Raw genomic sequence first — 21,431 nt, forward strand, 5'->3', positions numbered from 1 at the left:
CCCTACCTACACTCACCTTTCCTGGCTCCATCCCCACCTCTTCGACCTGTTTGTTTCCTCTTCACCTATCCTCTCCTCTATCCCTCTTCTATCCGCCTCCCACTCTCTCCCTATTTATTTCAAAACCCCCTTCCCCTCCCCCTTTTCTGATGAAGGGTCTAGGCCCGAAACGTCAGCCTCTCTGCTCCTATGATGCTGCTTGGCCTGCTGTGTTCATCCAGCCCTGCACCTTGTTGTCATGGAACATGACTTCTCAGTTTAAAACAAGACACTTTTTATTGACAGATTCAAACAAAGTGAACATCAAATGCAATGAAACAGAAACTGGCCAACTAGTCATTTCTCTTCCCCTCCAACAGTACAAGCACATTTTGCATTTAGTTTGGTACTTGCAAGTTGTCACAGCTTTGCCAAATGTGACATTTATCAGTACTTAAAACTCAGAATCAATACAAGTTACCATAGAAGTGTTGAACAGATACAGCATAGGAGGTCAGTTTACTATGTCTGCTCTGCCTGAATAAACTAGCCAACCTTTCTAATCCCACTTTCCAACATCTAGTCCACAGCCTTGCAGGTCACAGCACTTCATGTGCGGATCCAGATTCCCTTCAAATGAGTTGAGGGCTTCCGCTTCAATAACAAAAAAAGGCAGTGAACTGCAGACACTCACTACCCTCTGGTTGAAAAGGTTTTACCTCAACTGCTCTCTAATCTTACTGACAATCATCTTAAATACTTGTATACTCTATGAAGGGAAACAGGTCTTCTCTGTCTACTTTATCCAAGTGCCTGATCTTCTTTACCTCAATTAAGACACAGAACACAGAACAATACAGGCCCTTCGGTCCACGATGTTGTGCCGACCTATTATCCTACTAAGGTCAATCCGCCCTGCATACCCTAAATTTTACTATCCTCCATGTGCCGATCCAAGAGGCGCTTGAAAGTATTTGACTCTAAAATATTTGATTCCACTACCACTGCCGGCAGTACATTCCACACGCCCACCACTCTCTGTGTGAAGAACCTACTTCTGACATCTCCCCTATACCTTCCTCCAATCACCTTAAAATTATGCCCCCTCGTAATAGTCATTTCTGCCCTGGGAGAAAGTCTCTGACTATCCACTCTATCTATGCCTCTCATCATCTTGTAAACCTCTATCAAGTCACCTCTCATCCTTCTTCGCTCCAATGAAAAGAGCCCTAGCTCCGTCCACCTTTCCTCATAAGACCTGCCCTCCAGTCGAGGCAGTATCCTGGTAAATCTCCTCTGCACCCTCTCTAAAGCTTCCACATCTTTCCTGTAATGAGGTGACCAGAACTGAACACAATATTCCAAGTGCGGTCTAACCAGAGTTTTATAGAGCTGCAGCATAACCCCGCGGCTCTTAAGCTCAATTCCCCTGCCAATGAAATCCAACACACCATACGCCTTCTTTGCTAGCCTATCAACTTGGGTCGCAACTTTGAGGGATCTATGGACGTGGACCCCAAAATCCCTCTGTTCCTCCACACTGCCGTGAATCCTGTCATTAACCCTGTATTCTGCATTCAAATTCGACCTTCCAAAAATCAATCACTTCACGCTTTTCCGGGTTGAATTCCATCTGCCACTTCTTTGCCCACCTCTGCATCTTGTCAATATCCTGTTGCAACCTACAACAGTCCTCCATGCTGTCCACAACTCCACCAACCTTTGTGTCATCGGCAAACTTGCTAACCCACCCATCCACTTCCTCATCCAAGTCATTTATAAAGATCACAAAGAGCAGAGGTCCCAGAACAGATCCCTGTGGCACACCACTAGTCACCGAGCTCCAGGCTGAATACTTTCCATCTACTACCACCCTCTGTCTTCTATTGAACAGCTAGTTTTGTATCCAGACCGCCAAATTTCCCTGAATCCCATACCTCCTTATTTTCTCAATGAGCCTACCATGTGGAACCTTATCGAATGCCTTGCTAAAATCCATAGACACCACATCCACTGCTCTACCTTCATCGATGTGTTTTGTCACATCCTCAAAAGAATTCAATAAGACTTGTGAAGCTTGACCTGCTCCTCACAAAGCCATTCTGACTATGTCTAATCAAACTGTGCTTTTCCAAATAATCATAAATACTATCTCTCAGAATCCTTTCCAATAATTTGCCCACCAGAGAAGTAATATTGACTGGTCTGTAATTTCCAGGATTATCCCTATTCCCTTTCTTGAAAAAGGAATGACATTTGCCACTCTCCAATCTTCTGGCACTACTCCAGTGGACAGTGAGGACGCAAAGATCATTGCCGAAGGGGCAGCAATCTCTTCCCTCGCTTCCCGTAGTAACCTTGGGTATATCCCGTCTGGCCCAGGGGACTTATCTATCCTCAGGTTTTTCAAAATTTCTAGCACATCCTCCTTCCTAACAACAACCTGTTCGAACATATCTGCCTGTTTCATGCTGTCTTCACAAACATCAAGGTCCCTCTCACTGGTCAATACTGAAGCAAAGTATTCATTAAGGACCACCCCTACCTCCTCTGACTCCGCACACAAGTTCCCTCCATTATCCCTGATTGGCCCTACCCTCACTCTGGCCATCCTCTTGTTCCTCACATAAGTATTGAAAGCCTTGGCGTTTTCCTTGATCCTACCTGCCAAGGTTTTCTCATACCCCCTTCTAGCTCACCTAAGTCCATTTTTCAGTTCCTTCCTGGCTACCTTGCAGACCTCTAGAGCCCTGTCTGATCCTTGCTTCCTCAACCTTAAGTAAGCTTCCTTCTTCCTCTTGACTAGGTGTTCAACATGTCTTGTCATCCAAGGTTCCTTCACCTTACCATCCTTTCCTTGCCTCAGTGGGACAAACCTGTCCAGTAACTGTAGCAACAGCTCCCAAAACAACCTCCATATTTCTGTCGTACATTTCCCTGAGAACATCCAATCCCAATTGGTGCTCCGTAGTTCTTGCCTAATAGCATTGTAATTCCACCTCCCCAATTAAATACTTTCTCATACCGACTGCTCCTATCCCTCTCCGTGACTATAGTAAAAGTCAGGGAGTTGTGATCACTATCACCAAAATGCTCTCCCACCAAGAGATCTGACACCTGACCTCAGTTCTCAGCAGAACAACCTCAAGCTATCCAAGGTTTCCAGATTACTTCAATTTTCAAGGCCTGACAATATTCTTGTAAATCTCCCATGTTCTCTCTACTGTACACAAAACTCTAGCTGTGGCCTAACCAGTGCCGTTTCTAGTTCTAGAATTACATCCAGTAATTAGTTTATAATTAGTAATTAGTAATACCTCCAGTTTATGTTGTGCTCCCTCATTCTGTTTGCTGTCCCAAATGCATAACCTCTCATTTCATGGGATTGAATTTCAATTGCTACTTTTCCACCCACTTAACCAAAGCATCAATATTGCCCTGTGATCAATATCCATCATTTTCAGAGCCAATTTGTGTCATCTGCAACTTTCCCAATCATGCCTCCCACATTTATGCCTATGTCTTTAACATACGTATATAAAAGCAAGGCCTGAAACACTAAGCCCTATGGACCATCACTGGAAACTCCTCCCATTCACAAAAAAAAACACTGACCATTAATGTGTTTCCTGACATTGGATCCAAAATTGGCTCAACACACCTTATTCCCCCGTATCTCGTGGGCATGAATTTTTCTGACCAGTCTGCATAATGGTATGTTGCCAAATGTCTTACTAAAAATCTAAGTAAACCAACATCTACTGCACTACCTTCAAAATTCCTTAATACTTCCTGAAGGAATTAAATTAGTAAAACACTACCTTTCCCCATAACACTCGCTGAAGTTCTAAGGAAAGATCACTGGACCTGAAACGTTAACTCTGACTTTATCTTCACAGATGCTGCCAGACCTGCTGAACTTTTCCAGAAACTTGTGTTTTGGTATCATAGACTAATCAATGTCTTTCCAAGTAACTGTTAATCCTATGATTCAGCATTGATTCTTAGGCAAGACTAAAACGTTTGTAATTATTTTACTTAATATGCCTCTCTTCCTTTTCCAATCCTCTTTAACCTCACCTGTGTCTGATGAGGATTGAGAAATGATCCTCAGTATTTGTTATTTCCTCCCTGGTTTGCTTTAACAATTTAGGATACAATTTATCTGGTCATGGTAATTTACCCACCTTCAGGAAGGTCAGTCACTTCAGTATTTCCATTCTGGTTATGCTTTATTTTAACTGAATATTTCACACTTCTCCTCTAACCAGAATTAAAATATTCATTAAAGAACTCTACCCACACCTTCTACACCCATGTACAAGTTAACTGTATATCTGATATGCCCAACCATTTCTTTACCATTCTTTGCTAATGTACAGAGAAAACATCTTCAGATTCTTCTTGATCTTAACAACTCATTTTTCTTACCCACTTTGCTTTTCTAACTTCTTATTACTTCACTCCTGTATTGTCCTGGAAGCTTCCTAAAGTGTGACTTTTTTGCAATAGTCTCAAGTTCCACTTTGCTGCTTTATCTTACACTGTATGATTTGGGATAATGAGAGGTTTCTGGATTAGGTAATACCAGCCTTTGTTTTTTAAAAATGGAGACATGTCCACATTATGCCTGTAGGATCTCACTTTTGAATGCCTCCCACTGATTTTCCTTCAAGCAGCTGTAGCAATCCACTTGTGCCAAATGATCTCTTATTTTTGTACAGTTAGCCTTCCCCTATTTTAGAAATTTTATTTGTTCTACCTTTGCCCCTTTCTGTAATAATGCTACATCTGACAGTAGTATGATCACCATCTCCAAAATGGTCACCCACTGCTACATCATCCACCTGTCCAGCTGCATTTCTCAACAGCAATTCTAGAATTACACCCTCTCTTGTTGGTTTATTATATGCTGGCTAAAAATAAAAGCTGACTTGAATGCAGTTTCCGAGTTTTGTACCCTTTGTGCCTTTCACACAGTACGCATCCCCGCTGATATTTTGAAGTTGAAGTCCTTACCTATATTACCCTATTATTTTGCTCAAATTGCCCCACGTATGACTAATTCTCTCCAACTTTGAGGGGATCTATAAACACATGCCTAGCAGTGGCTTCACCTTTATTGTTTTGAGATCAACCTACATGGCCTCATTGGTGTATTTATTTAGCATTTCTCTTCACAACTGCGATTGATACTTCAGCAAACAATGCTGTGGCCACCATTTTTTATATCCTTCGCTATCCCAGCTGAAAACTCTATTCAAAAGGTGCTCAGCTGTCATCCTTGGTCCTGCTGCCACGTACCTATGCCCTTGGCTCATCGACTATATTTACCAAACACCTTGTGTTTACCTACATACTCTTTAATACAGCCATATTCTTGTGTTGCCAAAGTTTTAATGTCTGCTTCTTCTGTCTTTCAGAGTAATTCACCAAATTTCTATTTCCTGATCTGAATTTGCCTTCAAGGAAGGATATTATTAAGCTACAGAGGGTTCTGAAGAGATTTACTAGGATGCTGCCAGGGCTGGAAGGTTTGAGTTATAAAGAAAGGCTGGATAATCTGGCACTTTTTTCACTGCAGCATTGGAAGTTGAGAAGTGACCTAATAGAGGTTTAGAAGGTCAAGAGGGGTACAGATAGGGTTAATGGCAAGTGTCTTTTTCCCTGGGATGGGAGATTTCAAGACTGGAGGCACATTTTTAAGGCGAGATGAGAGATTTAAAGACATGAGAGGCAATTTTTTTTTTAAAACAGAGGGTGGTTCGCATGTGGATTCCTGCCGAAGTGGTGGATGCAGGCACAGTTACAATGTTTAGAAGACACTTGGGTAAGTAAACGAATGGCAAAGGTTTGAAGGGATCTGGGTCAGCATCAGGCACATGGGACTAGTTTAGTTTGGGATTAAGTTCTGTATGGACTGGTTGGACAGATGGGTCTGTTTCTGTGCTGCATGACTATGTTCCCATTCCCTGCCAATTTAGTTTAAACCCTCCCTAACAAAATTAGTGAGTCTTCCTAACGAGGATATTTCTCCCACTCCTGTTCAGGTGTACACCATTCAGCTTGTTCAGGTCCCATCTTCCCCACAGCAAGTCCCAATGCCCTGTAGGTTTGTTGCCCACTCTTTTATACCAGCTTACCAACCACTAATTCACTCAATTCTTCTATTTCTGTGCTCATTAGCATGTGCAACCAGGAATAATCTTATGTCTACTGCTTTAGAGAGATAATAGCTACATCCCTAAAATCTGAAGTCATTTGTACTAACATGGACCATGACCACTGGCTAAGCACTCCCTCCCAGAATAATGCACTGTAGTTGCTCCATAACATCTTTTACCAGGGAAGCCGCATAACTCCAAATCACATCAACAGTTCGTAAACACCTAGCTGGTCCCCAAACTAAGGGATATCCCATCACTATTGCTCTTCCATACCATGTCCTCTCTCCACACCAATTCCCTACAGCTGAGGTGCTCATGGATCCCACGACTTGCTTGGGTTGTGTTCTACTGAGGAAACATCACCCTCACCAATATCTAAAATGGAATACCAATTAGCAAGCCAATTAAAATAATTAAAAAGCAGGACATGGCAAGTTTTTAGAAGAGGGAAAACAAAGTGTTGCAAGGGAAAAGGATATGGCAGCATTACAAGATAGCTATCTGGAGAACAATACCCAAAGTAGAACAAGGAGAGACAATGTATAAACATAGAAAAACAATTGCAAGGAGGGTCAAAAAGATTGAAAAAAATGGTAAAAAGGCTAGATTAATGGCTCTTTAGTTGAATCCATGTAGAATTCAGAACAAAATAAGTCAGTTAACAGCATGTGACTTTTCAAAAGTGCAGGCTGGAAGGAAAGAGTGGTGGGATAGGTTTGTAGAATGGGATGGAACATAGACAATAGTAGGAAATGACCTTAGTTCAGAAGAATCAAAATCCATATGAATGGAGGTGAGAAATAACAGAGGGAAGATGACACTGGTAGACATCTCACCACGCTAACAGTAAGAATACATTAACTGTAGAGTACAGTGCAGTAATCAAGGGTAATTTTAATTTTCATGTAGATTAGGAAACAGCCTCTAGAAAACAGCAACCATAACATGGTAAAATTGAGCATTCAGTTTGAGAGGGACAAACGTGGATCAGAAACAGCTAAACTTAGTTAAGGGTAATTACAAAGGAAAGAGGACAGAGCTAGCTGGAATGGACTGGGAAAGGAATTTAGCAGCAAAGATGAGTGAGTCTTAGAGATGTACAACTCTTCAGTCCAACTCGTCCACGCCGACGCCGACCAGATATCCTAAATTAATCTAGTCCCATTTGCCACATTTGGCCCATATCCCTCTAAACCCTGCCTATTCGTATACTCATCCAGATGCCTTTTAAATGTTGTAATTGTACCAGTCTCCACCACTTCCTCTGTCAGCCCATTCCATACACGCACCACCCTCTGCATGAAAACGTTGCCCCTTAGGTCCCTTTTAAATCTTTCCCCTCTCACCTTAACCCTATGCCTTCTAGTTTTAGACTCCGCCACCTCAGGGAAAAGACCTTGTCTATTTACCATATCCATGCTCCTCATGATTTTATAAACCTCTATAAGGTCACCCCTCAGTCTCCGATGCTCCAGGGAAAATTGATCCAGCCTTTTCTGCGTTTCCCAATAGCTCAAACCCTCCAGCCCTGGCAACATCCTTGTCAATTTTTTCTGAACCCTTTCACATTTCACAACATCCTTCATATAGTAGGAAGACCAGAATTACATGCAATATGCCAAAAGTGGCCTAACCAATGCCCTGTATAGCTGCAACATGACCTCTCAACTCCTATACTCAATGCACTGACCAATAAAGGCAAGCATATCAAATGCCTACTTCACTATCTAATCTACCTACAACTCCACTTTCAAGGAACTATGAACCTGCACTCCCAAGGAGTCTTTTGTTCAGCAATATTCCCCAGGACCTTACCATTAAGTGTATCAGTCATGCCCTGATTTGCCTTTCCAAAATGCAGACATTTAGGAAAATAGTTCATGGCTCACAACAAAGATATACTCCAGTGAGAACAAAGGAATCTCGAAAGGGAACAAACCAACCAAGGTTATCCATGGAAATTAAGGATAGCATGAAATTGAGTGATGCCCAGTTAGGACAAGTTTAGAAGTGTAGTCAATCTGTGGAATTCTTTACTACAGAGGGCTGCAAAGGCCAGGTCATTAAGTACATTGAAGGGTTCGACAGATTTTTAATCAGTAAAAAGGGGATCAAGGGCTGTGGGGAAGAAGCAGATAAGTAGAATTCAGGATTATCAAATCTGCCATGATATCATTGAATAGCACAGCAGAATTAGAAGGCTGAATGCTCTACTTCTGCTCTTACATCTCATGGCTTTATGGTTTAAGAGACTGCCCTTTTAGGACAGGAATTAGGATCAATTCTCTCTTTCAGGAGGTTGTGCAACTTTTAAACTCTGGCTCAAAGCAGTGGGGCAACGTAATTGAATATTTTTTAAGACAGAGATGGACGGATGCTTGTCAGGCAAGGAAATCAAAAAGTTATTGGGTGTGGACAGAAATGCACAATTCAAAACACAAAGCCATGTCAGCCATTATCTTATGAATGGTGCAGAAGACAGAAGGGTCCAAATGTTCTACTTCTGTTTATAATTACGTTCATATATCCATATGGTCTTGTGAACCTTCGTAATATTCAATGCTCCACTGAAAAAGTAACTCTCCTGAAAAAAAATGAATTGTCATTCACCAAACTCAACTTGCTGTGTGCAGAAAAGCTATTACACTTACCCAAAACACAAGGATTTCAAAAATCAAGGCTTTTCTTTCAAACATTTCATTTCCACTTTTCTTGGAAATGGTCCCAGATTATATTTCATCCATTGTGTCTGTAATGACATTCCTAACTTCTCAGAGTGTTCTTTCGGCAAGCAATGATTTTAAGTATACACATTTATTAACTATTTCTTCTCAGTTTCTGTCTAATCCAATTCAAATATACTATCTTAAAAACCTACTCTTGATCCCTCTATTCTTGTAAATTGTGACATCTCTAAACTCCCTCTCCCCTGAAAAAGTCTTTTAATATGCTTCCATCTTCCAATTTGTGCCCATCTTGAGGGCAATGGGTGCTCCTTTCTAATTTCCCAGGTTTCTCTACCTCCCCATTCCTATTAACTCCTTTCTCAATTGATGCAGTCATGAACTATATGTTACCTTCTGTATTTGTCTTGATTTATTTGGGTTCACCCAGAAGCAGGATTAGAAGTCAATAATATCGCCAATCATGACTGCTCCGTTAAACTTATTGCCAAACCAAGAGGAAAGCATCAATTTCCTAGGCACCATTTTATTTAAATTGTCACAAGAAAACAGGTATAAAAGTTAGAAAAAGTTTCTTGTAAACTAACGGACACACCTGCGCACAAAACCATCACCTCAAACATGCTTTTCATGGACTAGCAAGATCGCATTTTAGTAACTACATGTTTGTGTCTAACACAGTCACAACATCTGATTGTGATTCACAGGATTGCCCTCTTCCCTTTGGAGTCCTTCCTACCCATTACTTTGTCAATCTTTGCAAAAAAAAAACTCAAATAGAAGCCCATGCATTACTTTGTTAACAACTCGGTGAAAAATTCTTTGGTCTACCCAAAGCATATTGATCTTACGGAGCAAGGAGCTGACCTCGACCGAGTGCTGCAGACTGGCACATTCCAAGGTCCAGGACTATGTGCTGAGGAATGCACTAAAGCTTGGGGCAGCTGCTGCCAAGGCACAGTGAGGAAAGTTCACTGTCTAAGTTCATTCTGCCAAAGTTAAATGGAGTTCAGTTAGCAGACACTCGATGTCTCAAATATGAAAATATAGTCTTGTGCAAGAAAGAAATGCCTTTGGTTTGTTTACTGGATAAAGAATCAAACTCCAATGTTTGTTTGTTTGTTTCTTCATATGCTACTGAACAGAACTGAACTACTTTAGAGACCACATATGTATATAAAGATACTTTACGAATAAAGTATATTTTTGAGATAAAAGTTATTTTGTTTAAAGTGGGGGCCTTATGGCTGTCATTATCTACAGAAAAGTTTAATGAGTTTGGTGATCAGATTTTGGTGACACGTCAACCCATAATGATTGTCATCACCTTGCTGTTGCTGCAGCGTTTTTCCATCTTCTCAGCCAAAAAACTGGACTGTCTGAAATGACTAATAAGTCCTTAATGACAGAACAAGTTGGTAAATAGTGACAATGGTAGTGTATAACAAGAGTTGGTAGATTCTGCCGTCAAGGTGTTTGGCTGACAGTTGCGTAGCACAAATGTTACTTGCTGCTTATAAGCCCAAGCAAGGATGTTGTTCAGATCTAGCTGCACACCCGTATAAACCATTAATTATCTGGAGGAGCTACAAAGGGTACTGATCACTATGCAATCATCAGTGAACATCCACACTTCTATTATGGTACAGCAATATTTGCTGATGAGCAGCTGAAGTTATTTCGGCCTCGGACACTACCACAAGATGCTTCTGCAGAGATGTTCGGGTGCTGAGATGATTGACCTCTAAAAGCCAAAACAATTTTCCTTTATGCAAGGTATGAGTCCAAACAGTGGAGCAGTTTCCTCATTTCCAACTGGCTTCAGTTTCACTAGCAATCTTCAATTTCACACACTGTCAAATTCTGCCTGATGTTAATTCTCACGTCAGCACTGAAATTTAACTCTTCTGCTTGGCTGGAGGTTCTTACCTGGACTGCAGCCAAGACATCCCCAAGGACCCAAACTGAGCATCCATAAGCAAGTTATTGATGAATAAGTGCTATGTGATAACACTGTCAACAACAACTTCCATTACTTTGCTGATTATCAATAGAAGGTTGATGGATCCATAATTGGTGAGAGTAGAGGGGAGGATGTGCCATGCTATGAAATTGCAGATTGGGATTGAATACAGTTCTGAAGACCAGAGCCTCACGGTTTCCCAATTTTGAACAATTCAATCTACATTATTCAGAATTGATCCTATTCAGTGTGATTGTAGCATCACACAACACAACAAAGGGTGTCTCCATTGTGAAGGTGGGAGTTAGTCTTCTCTAAAAATATGCAGCAATCAGTACTATTCGCATCAGGAACTAATGCATCTGCGACGGGCATATTGTTGAAGATGAAGCCAAGTAGATTTATCCCTTGTTGGTTCTTGTCAATACTGCCAGACTGGACCTGCAACTAATGTGCTTTAGGATCAATCAGTTGGAATGCAAACGAGCTCTACTTGCCAGACAGCACTAAATACCCCTGTCTAAAGCATATTGCATTCCTGATAAACCAAGTACTTCTTACAAATGGGGTTCAGCAATGAGGGAAGTGGATGGTAATCAGAAAATTTTCTTGCCCATGTTTGACATGATGCCATGATGTATGAAGTACAGCCAAAATCAAAGACTGCCAGTGCCAGCCCCATCTGATGGTATATCACTGTCTGATGCTACCTGACCAACCAATGGGACAAGGTGTACCCAGATGGTGATGGACAGGTCTTGACATTAGCTGTAAGGAGTGATTTGGCAAGGCACACCCTAACACAGTCATACTACTCTAGTCTGTATAATACCTTTCCCAATTTTGGTGCATGTTTTGCAGATATTAATATGAGGATTACATTACAGTGTCAAACAGGCAGGGATTATTTCTGATGTCCAAGTGAATGCCAGTTGGTTGTCTAGTTTTACAGTAGAACAGAAGTGGACACAGAAAATACTGTAACAACAGAATTTGCTTGGAAAACACAGCAAACAGATCCGTGGAGAACTGAAGGAGGGTCACTGGATCAGAAACATTAACTCTGCCCTCTCTCCACAGATGCTGCTAAACCTCAGTTTTGCTAGCAATTTCTGTTCTTGTTTCTGAATTCCAACATCTGCAGTTCTTTGGTTTATAGAAAATGCTGAGCTCAATTATGCTAACAAAAGGAAACCTTACTCTTTCGCATGCATTCAGCAAACGACATTATAGCAAAACACAATATTTCTAATAGCAACAACATTTATGAGCAAATAATACCGAGCACAAAAGCTTCATGCACAACCTTTTAATCAATTACAGAATGCTTACTCGTACTCAACTTTTAACAAGCAGATCTATACAAACTTTAAAATGGCTACTCAACATAAACTTTAAGAGATTGTTTACTTGACCACCTCATTATTTTAATATATCAGCTATATTTCCCTGCCATCCACATTTTCTGCTCATACATGGAGTATTTTGAGCTCCTGAAATCATGCAAGGACCACTGTATGCTTTTTACACAAATTCTGATGCATATCTCAGTGTCAGCACTATGGAATATTTATCCACCCACTTGCTGCTTGCAGCATCTTAAATGGGAGGCTTTTAGCTCCAGTGTCTCCCACAAGGGAAAATATTTTCTCAGAATCCACCATTTCAAGTCCTTTCAGGATCTTAATGATTCAGAAGATCACCTTTCTTCTTCTAAACTCCAATGGATATATGCCCAACCTGACCAACGTTTCCTCATCAGATAATGCCTTCATCCCAGGGCACTGTACAAAATGACTGCCAGATTCTATTTGAAAGCAAAAAGCAAAATACTGCAAATCTGAAATCAAAAACTGCTAGAGAAATTTAGTAGGTTGAGCAGCATGTGTGGAAGGAGAAGTAGAGTTAATTCCAATGGGACTCTCATCATTAAAATCTAACTGAATCACTAACGTTCATCAGGAAAGTACCACCTATTTCTTACACTGCATTCCTACAAAAAAACAAGGATTTTACACATAAATATTAGAGAGGAAAGGAAATTGGAGTAGATTTCAGATACAGAACAAGGTCTTACTGTACTGTTTTTAGATGACAGTAAGAGTAGTATGCAAGTGTGATAAAATGGTGACAGTGTCGAGGTTCTGAAGTTGCACTGGCTGGTTCAGCACAGGTAGGAGTGGAGGAACCTAAACTTATAGCATTTTTCTCTTTTTTGGGGCATTCTAAACAGCTTCACAACAAATGAACTGTATCTTTTTTAAATGTTGCAATGTAGGAAAACAGCTAAACAGAAAAAAAACACAAATGAAAAGACTAGTTAGTCATTTTGCAATGTTCATCCAGATACTGCTGTATAAAGATAATTATTCTCAAAGAGTTAATGTTAAAGATTGCATTAGACTCTAACCAGATGATGTCATACTAGCTTGGATGGGGATAAAACAGAACATCTTAGACGCTCATGGAGTAAAGACCTATATAGACAGGTTTCTTCCTTAGTTTATTGGTCATTGTTACTGAGGCAATGTAACCTGCGCCCAGTTGCTCATGTATTGAATTGTATCATTAGGATAAGAGCCTCTTCTTGTTAAGACTCAACAGTAATTGATCCTCTACCACTGTAAACCAATACACCTTAGAAGATAATATGATAAAACAAAGAACTGTGGATGCTGGGGATCTCAAAGAAAAACAGAAATTGCTGACAAAACTCAGCGGGTCTGGCAGCACCTGTGGGAAGAAAGCAGAGTTAATGTTTTGAGTCCAGTGATTCTCTAGTTGTGAAGTCACTGGACTCAAAACATTAACTCTACTTACACCCTTAGACACAGTCAGGGAAACAGAAATGGTGCCAGAGCCAACAAGGTGCAGAGCTGGATGAACACAGCAGGCCAAGCAGCATCACAGGAGCAGAAAGGCTGACGTTTCGGGTGCCAGCATTCTCCTACCACAAATACCAGACTGCAGTAAATTCCCTTGCAATTGTTAGAATATAGAGGGTGGAATCTTTAACATAACATTAGATGGAGCCTGAATTTAAGATCTCATCCAAGAGTAGACATTCTATGCTGCGGGACTCCCTTAGCACTTGTGCTCAAATTTCTGGACTGTGACTTCAGTCAGCGGTCTTACTACACAGGAGTTGGAAGAACTAAAAATAGGATCGGGATTTTGCCAACATTAAAGAGTGGACAGGAAAGTGGCAGATGGAGTTCAACTTTGATAAGTGTGAGGTAATGCATTTAGGGAGGTCAAACAGTAATAGGGAACACACAATGAACTGAAATATATTAAGAGGTGAAGAAGAGAGATATCTTGGTGTGCAAGTGTACAGGTCCTAACAGGCCAATAAGGTTGTAAACAAAAGCATCTGGAATGCTCTCTTTCATTGGCAAAAACACTAGATACAAAAGTAGGGATATAACAAAACTGTGTAAGACATCAATGACACCACCAGTTCTGGTCATCGCATTACAGAAAGAATGTAATTGCTCTGGAGAGAGTGCAGAGAAGATTTACTAGAATGCTGTCACAACTGGAGAATTGTAGCTACGAGAAGACATTAGAGAGGTTGGGTTTATTTTCCTTGGAACACAGAAGAGTGAGGAATTACAAGATCGAATTGTGTAAAATTGAGAGGGATGGAGATGAAATAGACAGGAGGAACCCGTTTCCCTTGGCAGAGAGTTCCAAAACCACGAATCATAGATTCAAACTAAGTGGCAGCAGGATTAGAAAGGTCGTGAGGAAAAACTTTTTTTTTAAAATGCAAAGGGTAGTGTGTGTCTGGAATTCGGTGGTGGAGGCAAAAACCTAAACTCTTTAAAGATGTACCTAGATCTGCATCTTAAGTGCTGTAAATTGCAGGACTATGGACCTTGTGCAAGAGGATGGGATTAGAAAGGGCATCTGTGTATCTTTGGGTCGGCATGGATAAGAAGGGCCGAATGGCCCCTTTCTGTGCTATATCATTTCTATGGCTCTATTACAGGTGGGAACAACGTGAGTGAACAGATCAGGAGCACCGGACTTTGTTGGAATGCTTCTCTTCCCCCGCCAAAACTCATTCCGCGCTACGCATACATAAGAAATGGCCAGGAAAAACACTAAAACCAAACACTCACTAAGGACATCCTGACAGGAATAGCAACATTCATCTCCATCACACACCCACAACATCTCCGCAGAAAACCAGGCAACCTCCTGTTGCAAGCAGCCATTACTGTAGGCAGTAGTGCGCATGCGGGACAAGTAACCTCTCACCCCAATCCGGCGGTATGTGTCGCGGTAGGGTGTACACTGAAATTATTTTTGACAGTAACATTTTACAATATTCACCGGGGTAAACGTGCTTTTCTGTTAGAAGATGACCCGTGTCATTGCACTGTAATTAAAAATTTCAGGAGCATGCGCAGTAAGCAACTAATGGGCGTAAGGCTGGATTCGCTGCGCATGCGTGTTATGCTCCCTAGTGGCGAGGGATAAACTGGGCATGCGCGTTTTTAGAGGGATTGGATAATTGTGCGATAATGGGCAAGATGTTGATAGAATTGGGGGTTGGTGACTCTGCCAAATCGTTTCTTCTTTAAATTAATTTTCAATAGGAACAAAATTTGACGATCCAAGAGTGAAAATTGATATGTTACTCTTCCACGTTAAGAGTTTCATGCTGTCACTGCTGCATATGAATGCTGAAATAGACCTAAAGCAAAATCTTCAAATGCTGGAAATTTTAAAAATAAAAACTGAAAATACTGGTCGTACTTAAAAGGACAGGCAATATTTGCAGCAATAGAAATAGATCAATGAGCTCTCATCAGAAGTTGACAGAGGAGTCCTCCTTCCAGAACCAACAGCCTGTATTCACAGCTAAAGTCCCCCTCCAGAGACTTGACAGCATAAGTGCAAATAGAAAATACTTTGGTTGCTGGAATTTGGAAGTATAAACAGAAAGTTTAAAATATTTATCCTAGTCGGCAATATCTATACAGAAAAAAATCAGTTAAAGTTTCAGATGATTAACATTTTACAGATCTGTCTTTCTCCTCAAATTGAGACTTTCCCTCCATTACGGTTGAGATGATTCTCAGGCATACCCATTCTGTTCACAAAGTTTGTTGTCCCTGATGACGTTCTGGCAAAGGTACTGAAGACTTGAGGTCCAGAAGTTGCTACACCCCTAAACAAGCTGTTGTGGTCCCGCTGCAACACTGGCATCTACCCAACAATGTGGAAAATTGCCCATGTATATCCTGTAGCAAAATGTGGGAGAAACCTAACCTTGCCAATTACCATTCCATCAGTTTATTCTTGACTGTTAGTAAAATGTAATGGAAGGACTCATCAACAGTGCTATTAAGCAGCAGTAATCTGCTCTTGGAAACTCAGAGTGGGTTCTGCTAGGGTCACTCAGCACCTGACCTTATTATGTGTCCAATATTTTATGATTTTGACAAACGATCATCAATCTGAAATGTTTCTATTGGCTATTTGACCTGCTGAATGTTTCCAGCATTTTCTATTTTGTTTCCTTAAAAGGTGAATTGTTTTTATAAGATTGTATTTATATTAAAATAGGTATTTTTCCCCACTAATCTTCTGTTCTGTCTTCTGATTCATTAATTACATATGGACTACAGATTCATAAGTATCAGCCATCATTTGGGAGTTTACCCATTGGCTTTTTTTTAAGTTTACATTGATTGCACATGGAGGATATCACAGCCAACATCAATCCTTTTCAACATCACTTCAGCATCATAAATGGATAGTAAAAAAGAGTTGTATCATTTTTCTCCCACGAGCCAGGAAACACGAGGTGCATTGCATTGGTCTATCACCCCAAAATGAGTTAATTCGGCACATATTAGTTGTTGAACATATGTCCTTCTTAATCACTGCCTCCTTCCCTTCTCACCCCCAACATAAAGACAGTAACAAAACATTAAACAAATCTAATTGTGCACATTGAATTGCATTATTGAGACTTCCTCATGCATAAAAGCCACTCACCCAGTTTTCAAATGGACTAACCAACTAATCAGCTTTTTAATACTCATTATTAAGGTGTAATTTACCAAGCTGCACTTAGCAAATAATGTACCAGTATTTTATCCATGTTTTTGTAAAGTTATATGTAGTGTCTTTCCATTTCTGATGTCAACTTCCTACTATTAACTTATAAAATTGTCACTTAATGTCTGGTTTTCTGTTATAACAACAAAACATGATCTCTGCATCACGGAGTGAAAGAATGTAAGTATTTCAATTATTTGATTTTGTGGAGGACAGCACGGTGACAGCATTCAACAGTGCTATTTTTGAAGTTCTGAATGAGTGGTCTGATTGGCAGGTGAAGTATTTAAAATATTTTCCCTGGATACATTAATGTGTTGGCCTGTGGCTTTGTGCTCTGTGCTTCATCTTGCCCAGTTTTGAACTGAGCAGAAGGTGGCAGCTGCCTCCTTCTTCTGTCTCCATCTTGTGTAGTTCTCTTTCTTTCTTTGCAGCCCATCTGGCTGTGAAATTTGTAAGTGTTTAGTTTTGCAACTGAGAGAAAGCAAGAGAGAGGAACGGAGGCAAGCTAATCCTAGTATTCAGTCAAGCTGGAATACAAATTGAATTTAGGAAGTTGATGAAGCATATAGTATTAAGAAGTTAATCACTGGTTACTCATTACTGAAGTTTGCTAACCGTGAACACCCTATTAATTTTAATGTACAAACCTATGGCCCAAAATTTGGAATCTGTGGCACATTTGTGTCAGAGGAGGAAGGCAATTCACCGCATCAAGCTAATTCTTCTACAGAAAGATAGGTTCACTTCTATACACATCTGTCCCTTGAATGATACGAGAATCTTTTGTGTCAATTCATTTTGCAACTTTCTTACAAATGAATCTCTTTCCAGGTTCAAAAATTGGGTCCCGGTGTTTATCAGAGAGCAGGTCATTCAACGCATTATTTGCTTTCTAAAGACCAAAGGCAACATGAGAAAAATCTGATGTTACATCGTGAGTGCTTACAATCTATATGACCTGAGATAGGGTGAAGGCAGACTTCACTGCAGCTTGCAAAAGGGAATTGAATAAGCATGTAAGGGGAAAAAAATGCAGGGCTATGGAGAAAAGGCAAGTAAGGAGGACCAGCTGATTGTTCTTTCACAGAAGCAAATTCTTTGTTGTATATGTAGTGATTGTAACGAGGGTAGCTAGGTAGACCTCACAGAATATGGTTGGAACTGTTAATCTGGTCCAATCACGGAGCCCTGGCTGACAGATAAGAGCAGAAGTGTCAGACATCCTGCTCACTCCGAGATAAAAACCGAAAGAACTGCAGATGCTGTAAATCAGGAACAAAAACAAAGTTGCTGGAAACGCTCGGCAGTATCTGTGAAGGAAGAAAACAGAGTTAACATTTCAGGTCCGGTGACCCTTCCTCAGAACTGATGGTGGCTGGGAAAATGTCAGTTTATATGCTGAAGAAAGAGAGGAGAGAGGGTTGGGGTCGGGAGTAAATGATAGGATAGAGCCTAACGAGACAGAAAAGCAATTGCACAGACAAAGAATTGATAACGATTAGGCTGGGAGGGTGAATAGTTGTTAATGGGACGAGTAGTGATTAATAACAGGTGGTGTATAATGGCAGGCTATGTGGTGACAAGGCCTGATGTGGGGGTTAGGGGGCTGGGACAGGGGAGATTTTAGGCCCTAAAATTATTGAACTCGATATTGAGCCCGGAGGGCTGCAGGGTCCCCAAGTGGAAAATGAGGTGTTGTTCTTCTAGCTTGCGTTGAGCTTTGCTGGTACACTGCAGCAAGCCAGAGACAGACATGTTGGCCAGGGAGCAGGGTGGTGCATTAAAGTAGCAGGCAACAGGTAGTTCAGGGTCTTTTTTGTGAGCAGAATGTAGATGTTCTGCGAAGCAGTCACCCAGTCTACGATTCGGTTCCCCAATGTGGAGGAGACCACATTGTGAGCAGCGAATGCAGTAGACTTGATTCCAGGAAGTGCAGGTGAAGTGTTGCTTCAACTGGAAGGTATGTTTGAGCCCTTGGATGCTGGGGAGGGAGGAGGTAAATGGGCAGGTGTTGCACCCTCGCCAGTTACAGGGGAAGGTGCTGTAGGGTTGTTGGGGGATGTTGGGGGTGAAGGAAGTGTGGACCAGGGTGTGCTGGAGGGCACGGTGCTTGCGGAAGGCAGACAAGGAAGGGGAATATGTGCCTGGTGGTGGCATCTTGCTGGAGGTGGTGGAAATGGCATCTAATGATCTGCTGGATGTGGATGCTGGTGGGTGGTAGGTAAGGACAAAGGGAACCCTATTGTTGTTGCAGGAAGGAAGAGAAGGGGTGAAGGCGAAAGTGCGGGAGATGGGTCAGACTGGTTGAGGGCCCTGTCGACAATGGAGCTGTGGAATCCTCGGTTGAGGAAGAAGGTGGACGTTTCAGAGGCTCCCTTGTCAAAGTTGGCCTCATCTGAACATATATGACAGAGACGGAGGAACTGAGAGAATGGGATGGAGTCTTTACAGGAAGTGGGGTGTGAAGATGTATAGTCCAGGTAGCTGTAGGAGTCAGTGGGTTTGTAGTGGATATTAGTGGCCAGTCTATCCCCAGAAATGGAAACAGAAATGTCGAGGAAGGGAAGGGAGGAGTCAGAGATAGACCAGGTGAAAGCGAGGGCAAGGTGGAAATTGGAGGTGAAACTGATGAAGTTTTCCAATTCCGGACGAGAGAGGGAAGCAGCACCGATGATATCATCAATGATATTATTGATGTATTGGAGAAAGAGTTGTGGATGGGAGCCGGAATGGGACTGCAACAAGGAATGTTCCACATACCCCATGAAGAGACAGGCATAACTTGGGCCCATGTGGGTACCCATGGCAACCCCTCTTACCTGAAGAAAATGAGAGGGGTTAAAAGAGAAGTTGTTGAGGGTGAGGATGAGCTCGGCCAAGCGGAGGAGGGTGGTGGTGAGTGAGGATGGTTCAGATCTTTGCTCCAGGAAGAAGTGGAAAGCTCTGAGACCCTCCTGGTGGGGAATGGATGTCTAAAGGGATTGCACGCTCATGGTAAAGAGGAGGTGGCTGGAACCAGCAAACTGGAAGTTTTGAAACCGGCGTAAGGCGTCAGAAGAATCACGCATGTACGTGGGCAGGGATTGGACCAGGGGAGAGAAGACTGAGTCAAGGTAGGAATAGATGAATTCAGTGGGGCAGGAGCAGCCTGAAACAACGGGACTGCCTAGACGGTCCTGTTTGTGGATTTTTGGAGAATGTAGAAGCTAGCTGTGCGGGGCGGGGGTCTATCAGCTTGGAAGCAGAGGTCGGGGGGGAAGATTACTGGATGAAATGAGATCAGTTACCGTAGTAGATACAATGGCCTGATGTGTCATGGTGGGGTCATGATCCACGGGAAGGTAGGAGGAGGTATCTGAGAGTTGGCGCTTAGCGTCTGCAAGGTAGAGGTCGGTACGCCAGACTATAACAGCACATCCTTATCGGCAGGCTTAATACCAAAGTCAGGGTTAGATCTTAGTGCACGGAGTGCAGTCAGTTCAGAGGGAGATAGGTTGGATTGGTGAGAGGGGCAGAGAAATTGAGGCGACTGATATTACGTCAACAGTTCTCAATGAACCAATCGAGTGCAGGTAAAAGGCTGGAGGGAGGGGTCCAGGTGGAGGGAGAATGTTGAAACTGGGCGAAAGGGTCTGTGGGACAGGAAGAGGGCTCATGTCCAAAGAAATGGGTACAGAGGCGAATATGGCGGAAGAAGAGTTCGACATCATGTCGTGCCCGAAATTCGTTAAGGTGGGGACGCAGAGGTATAAAGATGAGGCCTTAGTTGAGTATGGAGTGTTCAGCATCGGAGAGTGGAAGGTTAGGAGGGATGGTGAATACCCGACAAGAGGTGGGGTCTTTGGGGGAAGGGATAGAGTCAGAGGAAACGGGAGGAGAGGAAGGTTCCAGAGGACCATGGGTATCTTTGAGTTGTTGCATCTTGTGGACCTTGATGCCTGAAAAGAAAAGAAAATGTTTCTTGTTAGCACGATGAATGAGCCGGAGGATGAAGTGGAACTGCGGAGTGGTGCAGCCCTGAGCCCGCATGATGCAATGCTGTTGGAGAGAAAGGTGGAGAATGTGCATGTGACGCCGCATGGCACTGAGTGTGGGCCTCAGGATGTGGCGAGATCAGCTGTCCATGGAACGCTGAACATCACAGAGATATCTGTGATCCTGGGAGGATTCAAAACACTCCGAGAGCTGGCTCTGAGGAAGCTGAATCAGTGTCAAGGACTTTCCATAATGCAAATAAAAGGTGACTTGGTGACGGGATATCAGCCTCTGTGGAGTTATTTTGGTGGCTACGAGGGTGGGATCAATGATGCAACCATGCAAAAGCACCTACTAACTGAAACCCAACTGCATTTCAAACAAGCACTACAACCGGTTTTATCATTGGAAAATGTGGCAAGTGGAACATATGAGTTACAGGGTATTCCGATGGAAGTGGACACCCTCACCTGTCCAATTGAGTTTGGGGAACACCACTTAAGTGAAGACAATTACATAGCCTCACTCAGGACATATCCTGAACAGAGGGACTCTCGGTTGGACCACAGCAAAATCCCAAAA

At 42.1% G+C, this 21,431-nt stretch overlaps 1 protein-coding gene across 1 annotated transcript in view; it reads right to left on the reverse strand.

Moving 5' to 3' along the window:
* The window catches only part of mrps9 (mitochondrial ribosomal protein S9), an 83,690-nt gene extending 68,601 nt beyond the window's left edge, over nt 1-15,089 (reverse strand). The window contains exon 1 of the mRNA XM_020529735.2: nt 14,921-15,089. Within this exon, the coding sequence (XP_020385324.2) occupies nt 14,921-15,016 (96 nt within the window). The 5' untranslated portion in view covers nt 15,017-15,089. The remainder of the gene's footprint in view (nt 1-14,920) is intronic.
* Nucleotides 15,090-21,431: the final 6,342 nt, after the last annotated feature.

The sequence above is a fragment of the Rhincodon typus genome, chromosome 6, assembly GCF_021869965.1.
Source record: "Rhincodon typus isolate 14 chromosome 6, sRhiTyp1.1, whole genome shotgun sequence".
NCBI lineage: Eukaryota > Metazoa > Chordata > Chondrichthyes > Orectolobiformes > Rhincodontidae > Rhincodon > Rhincodon typus.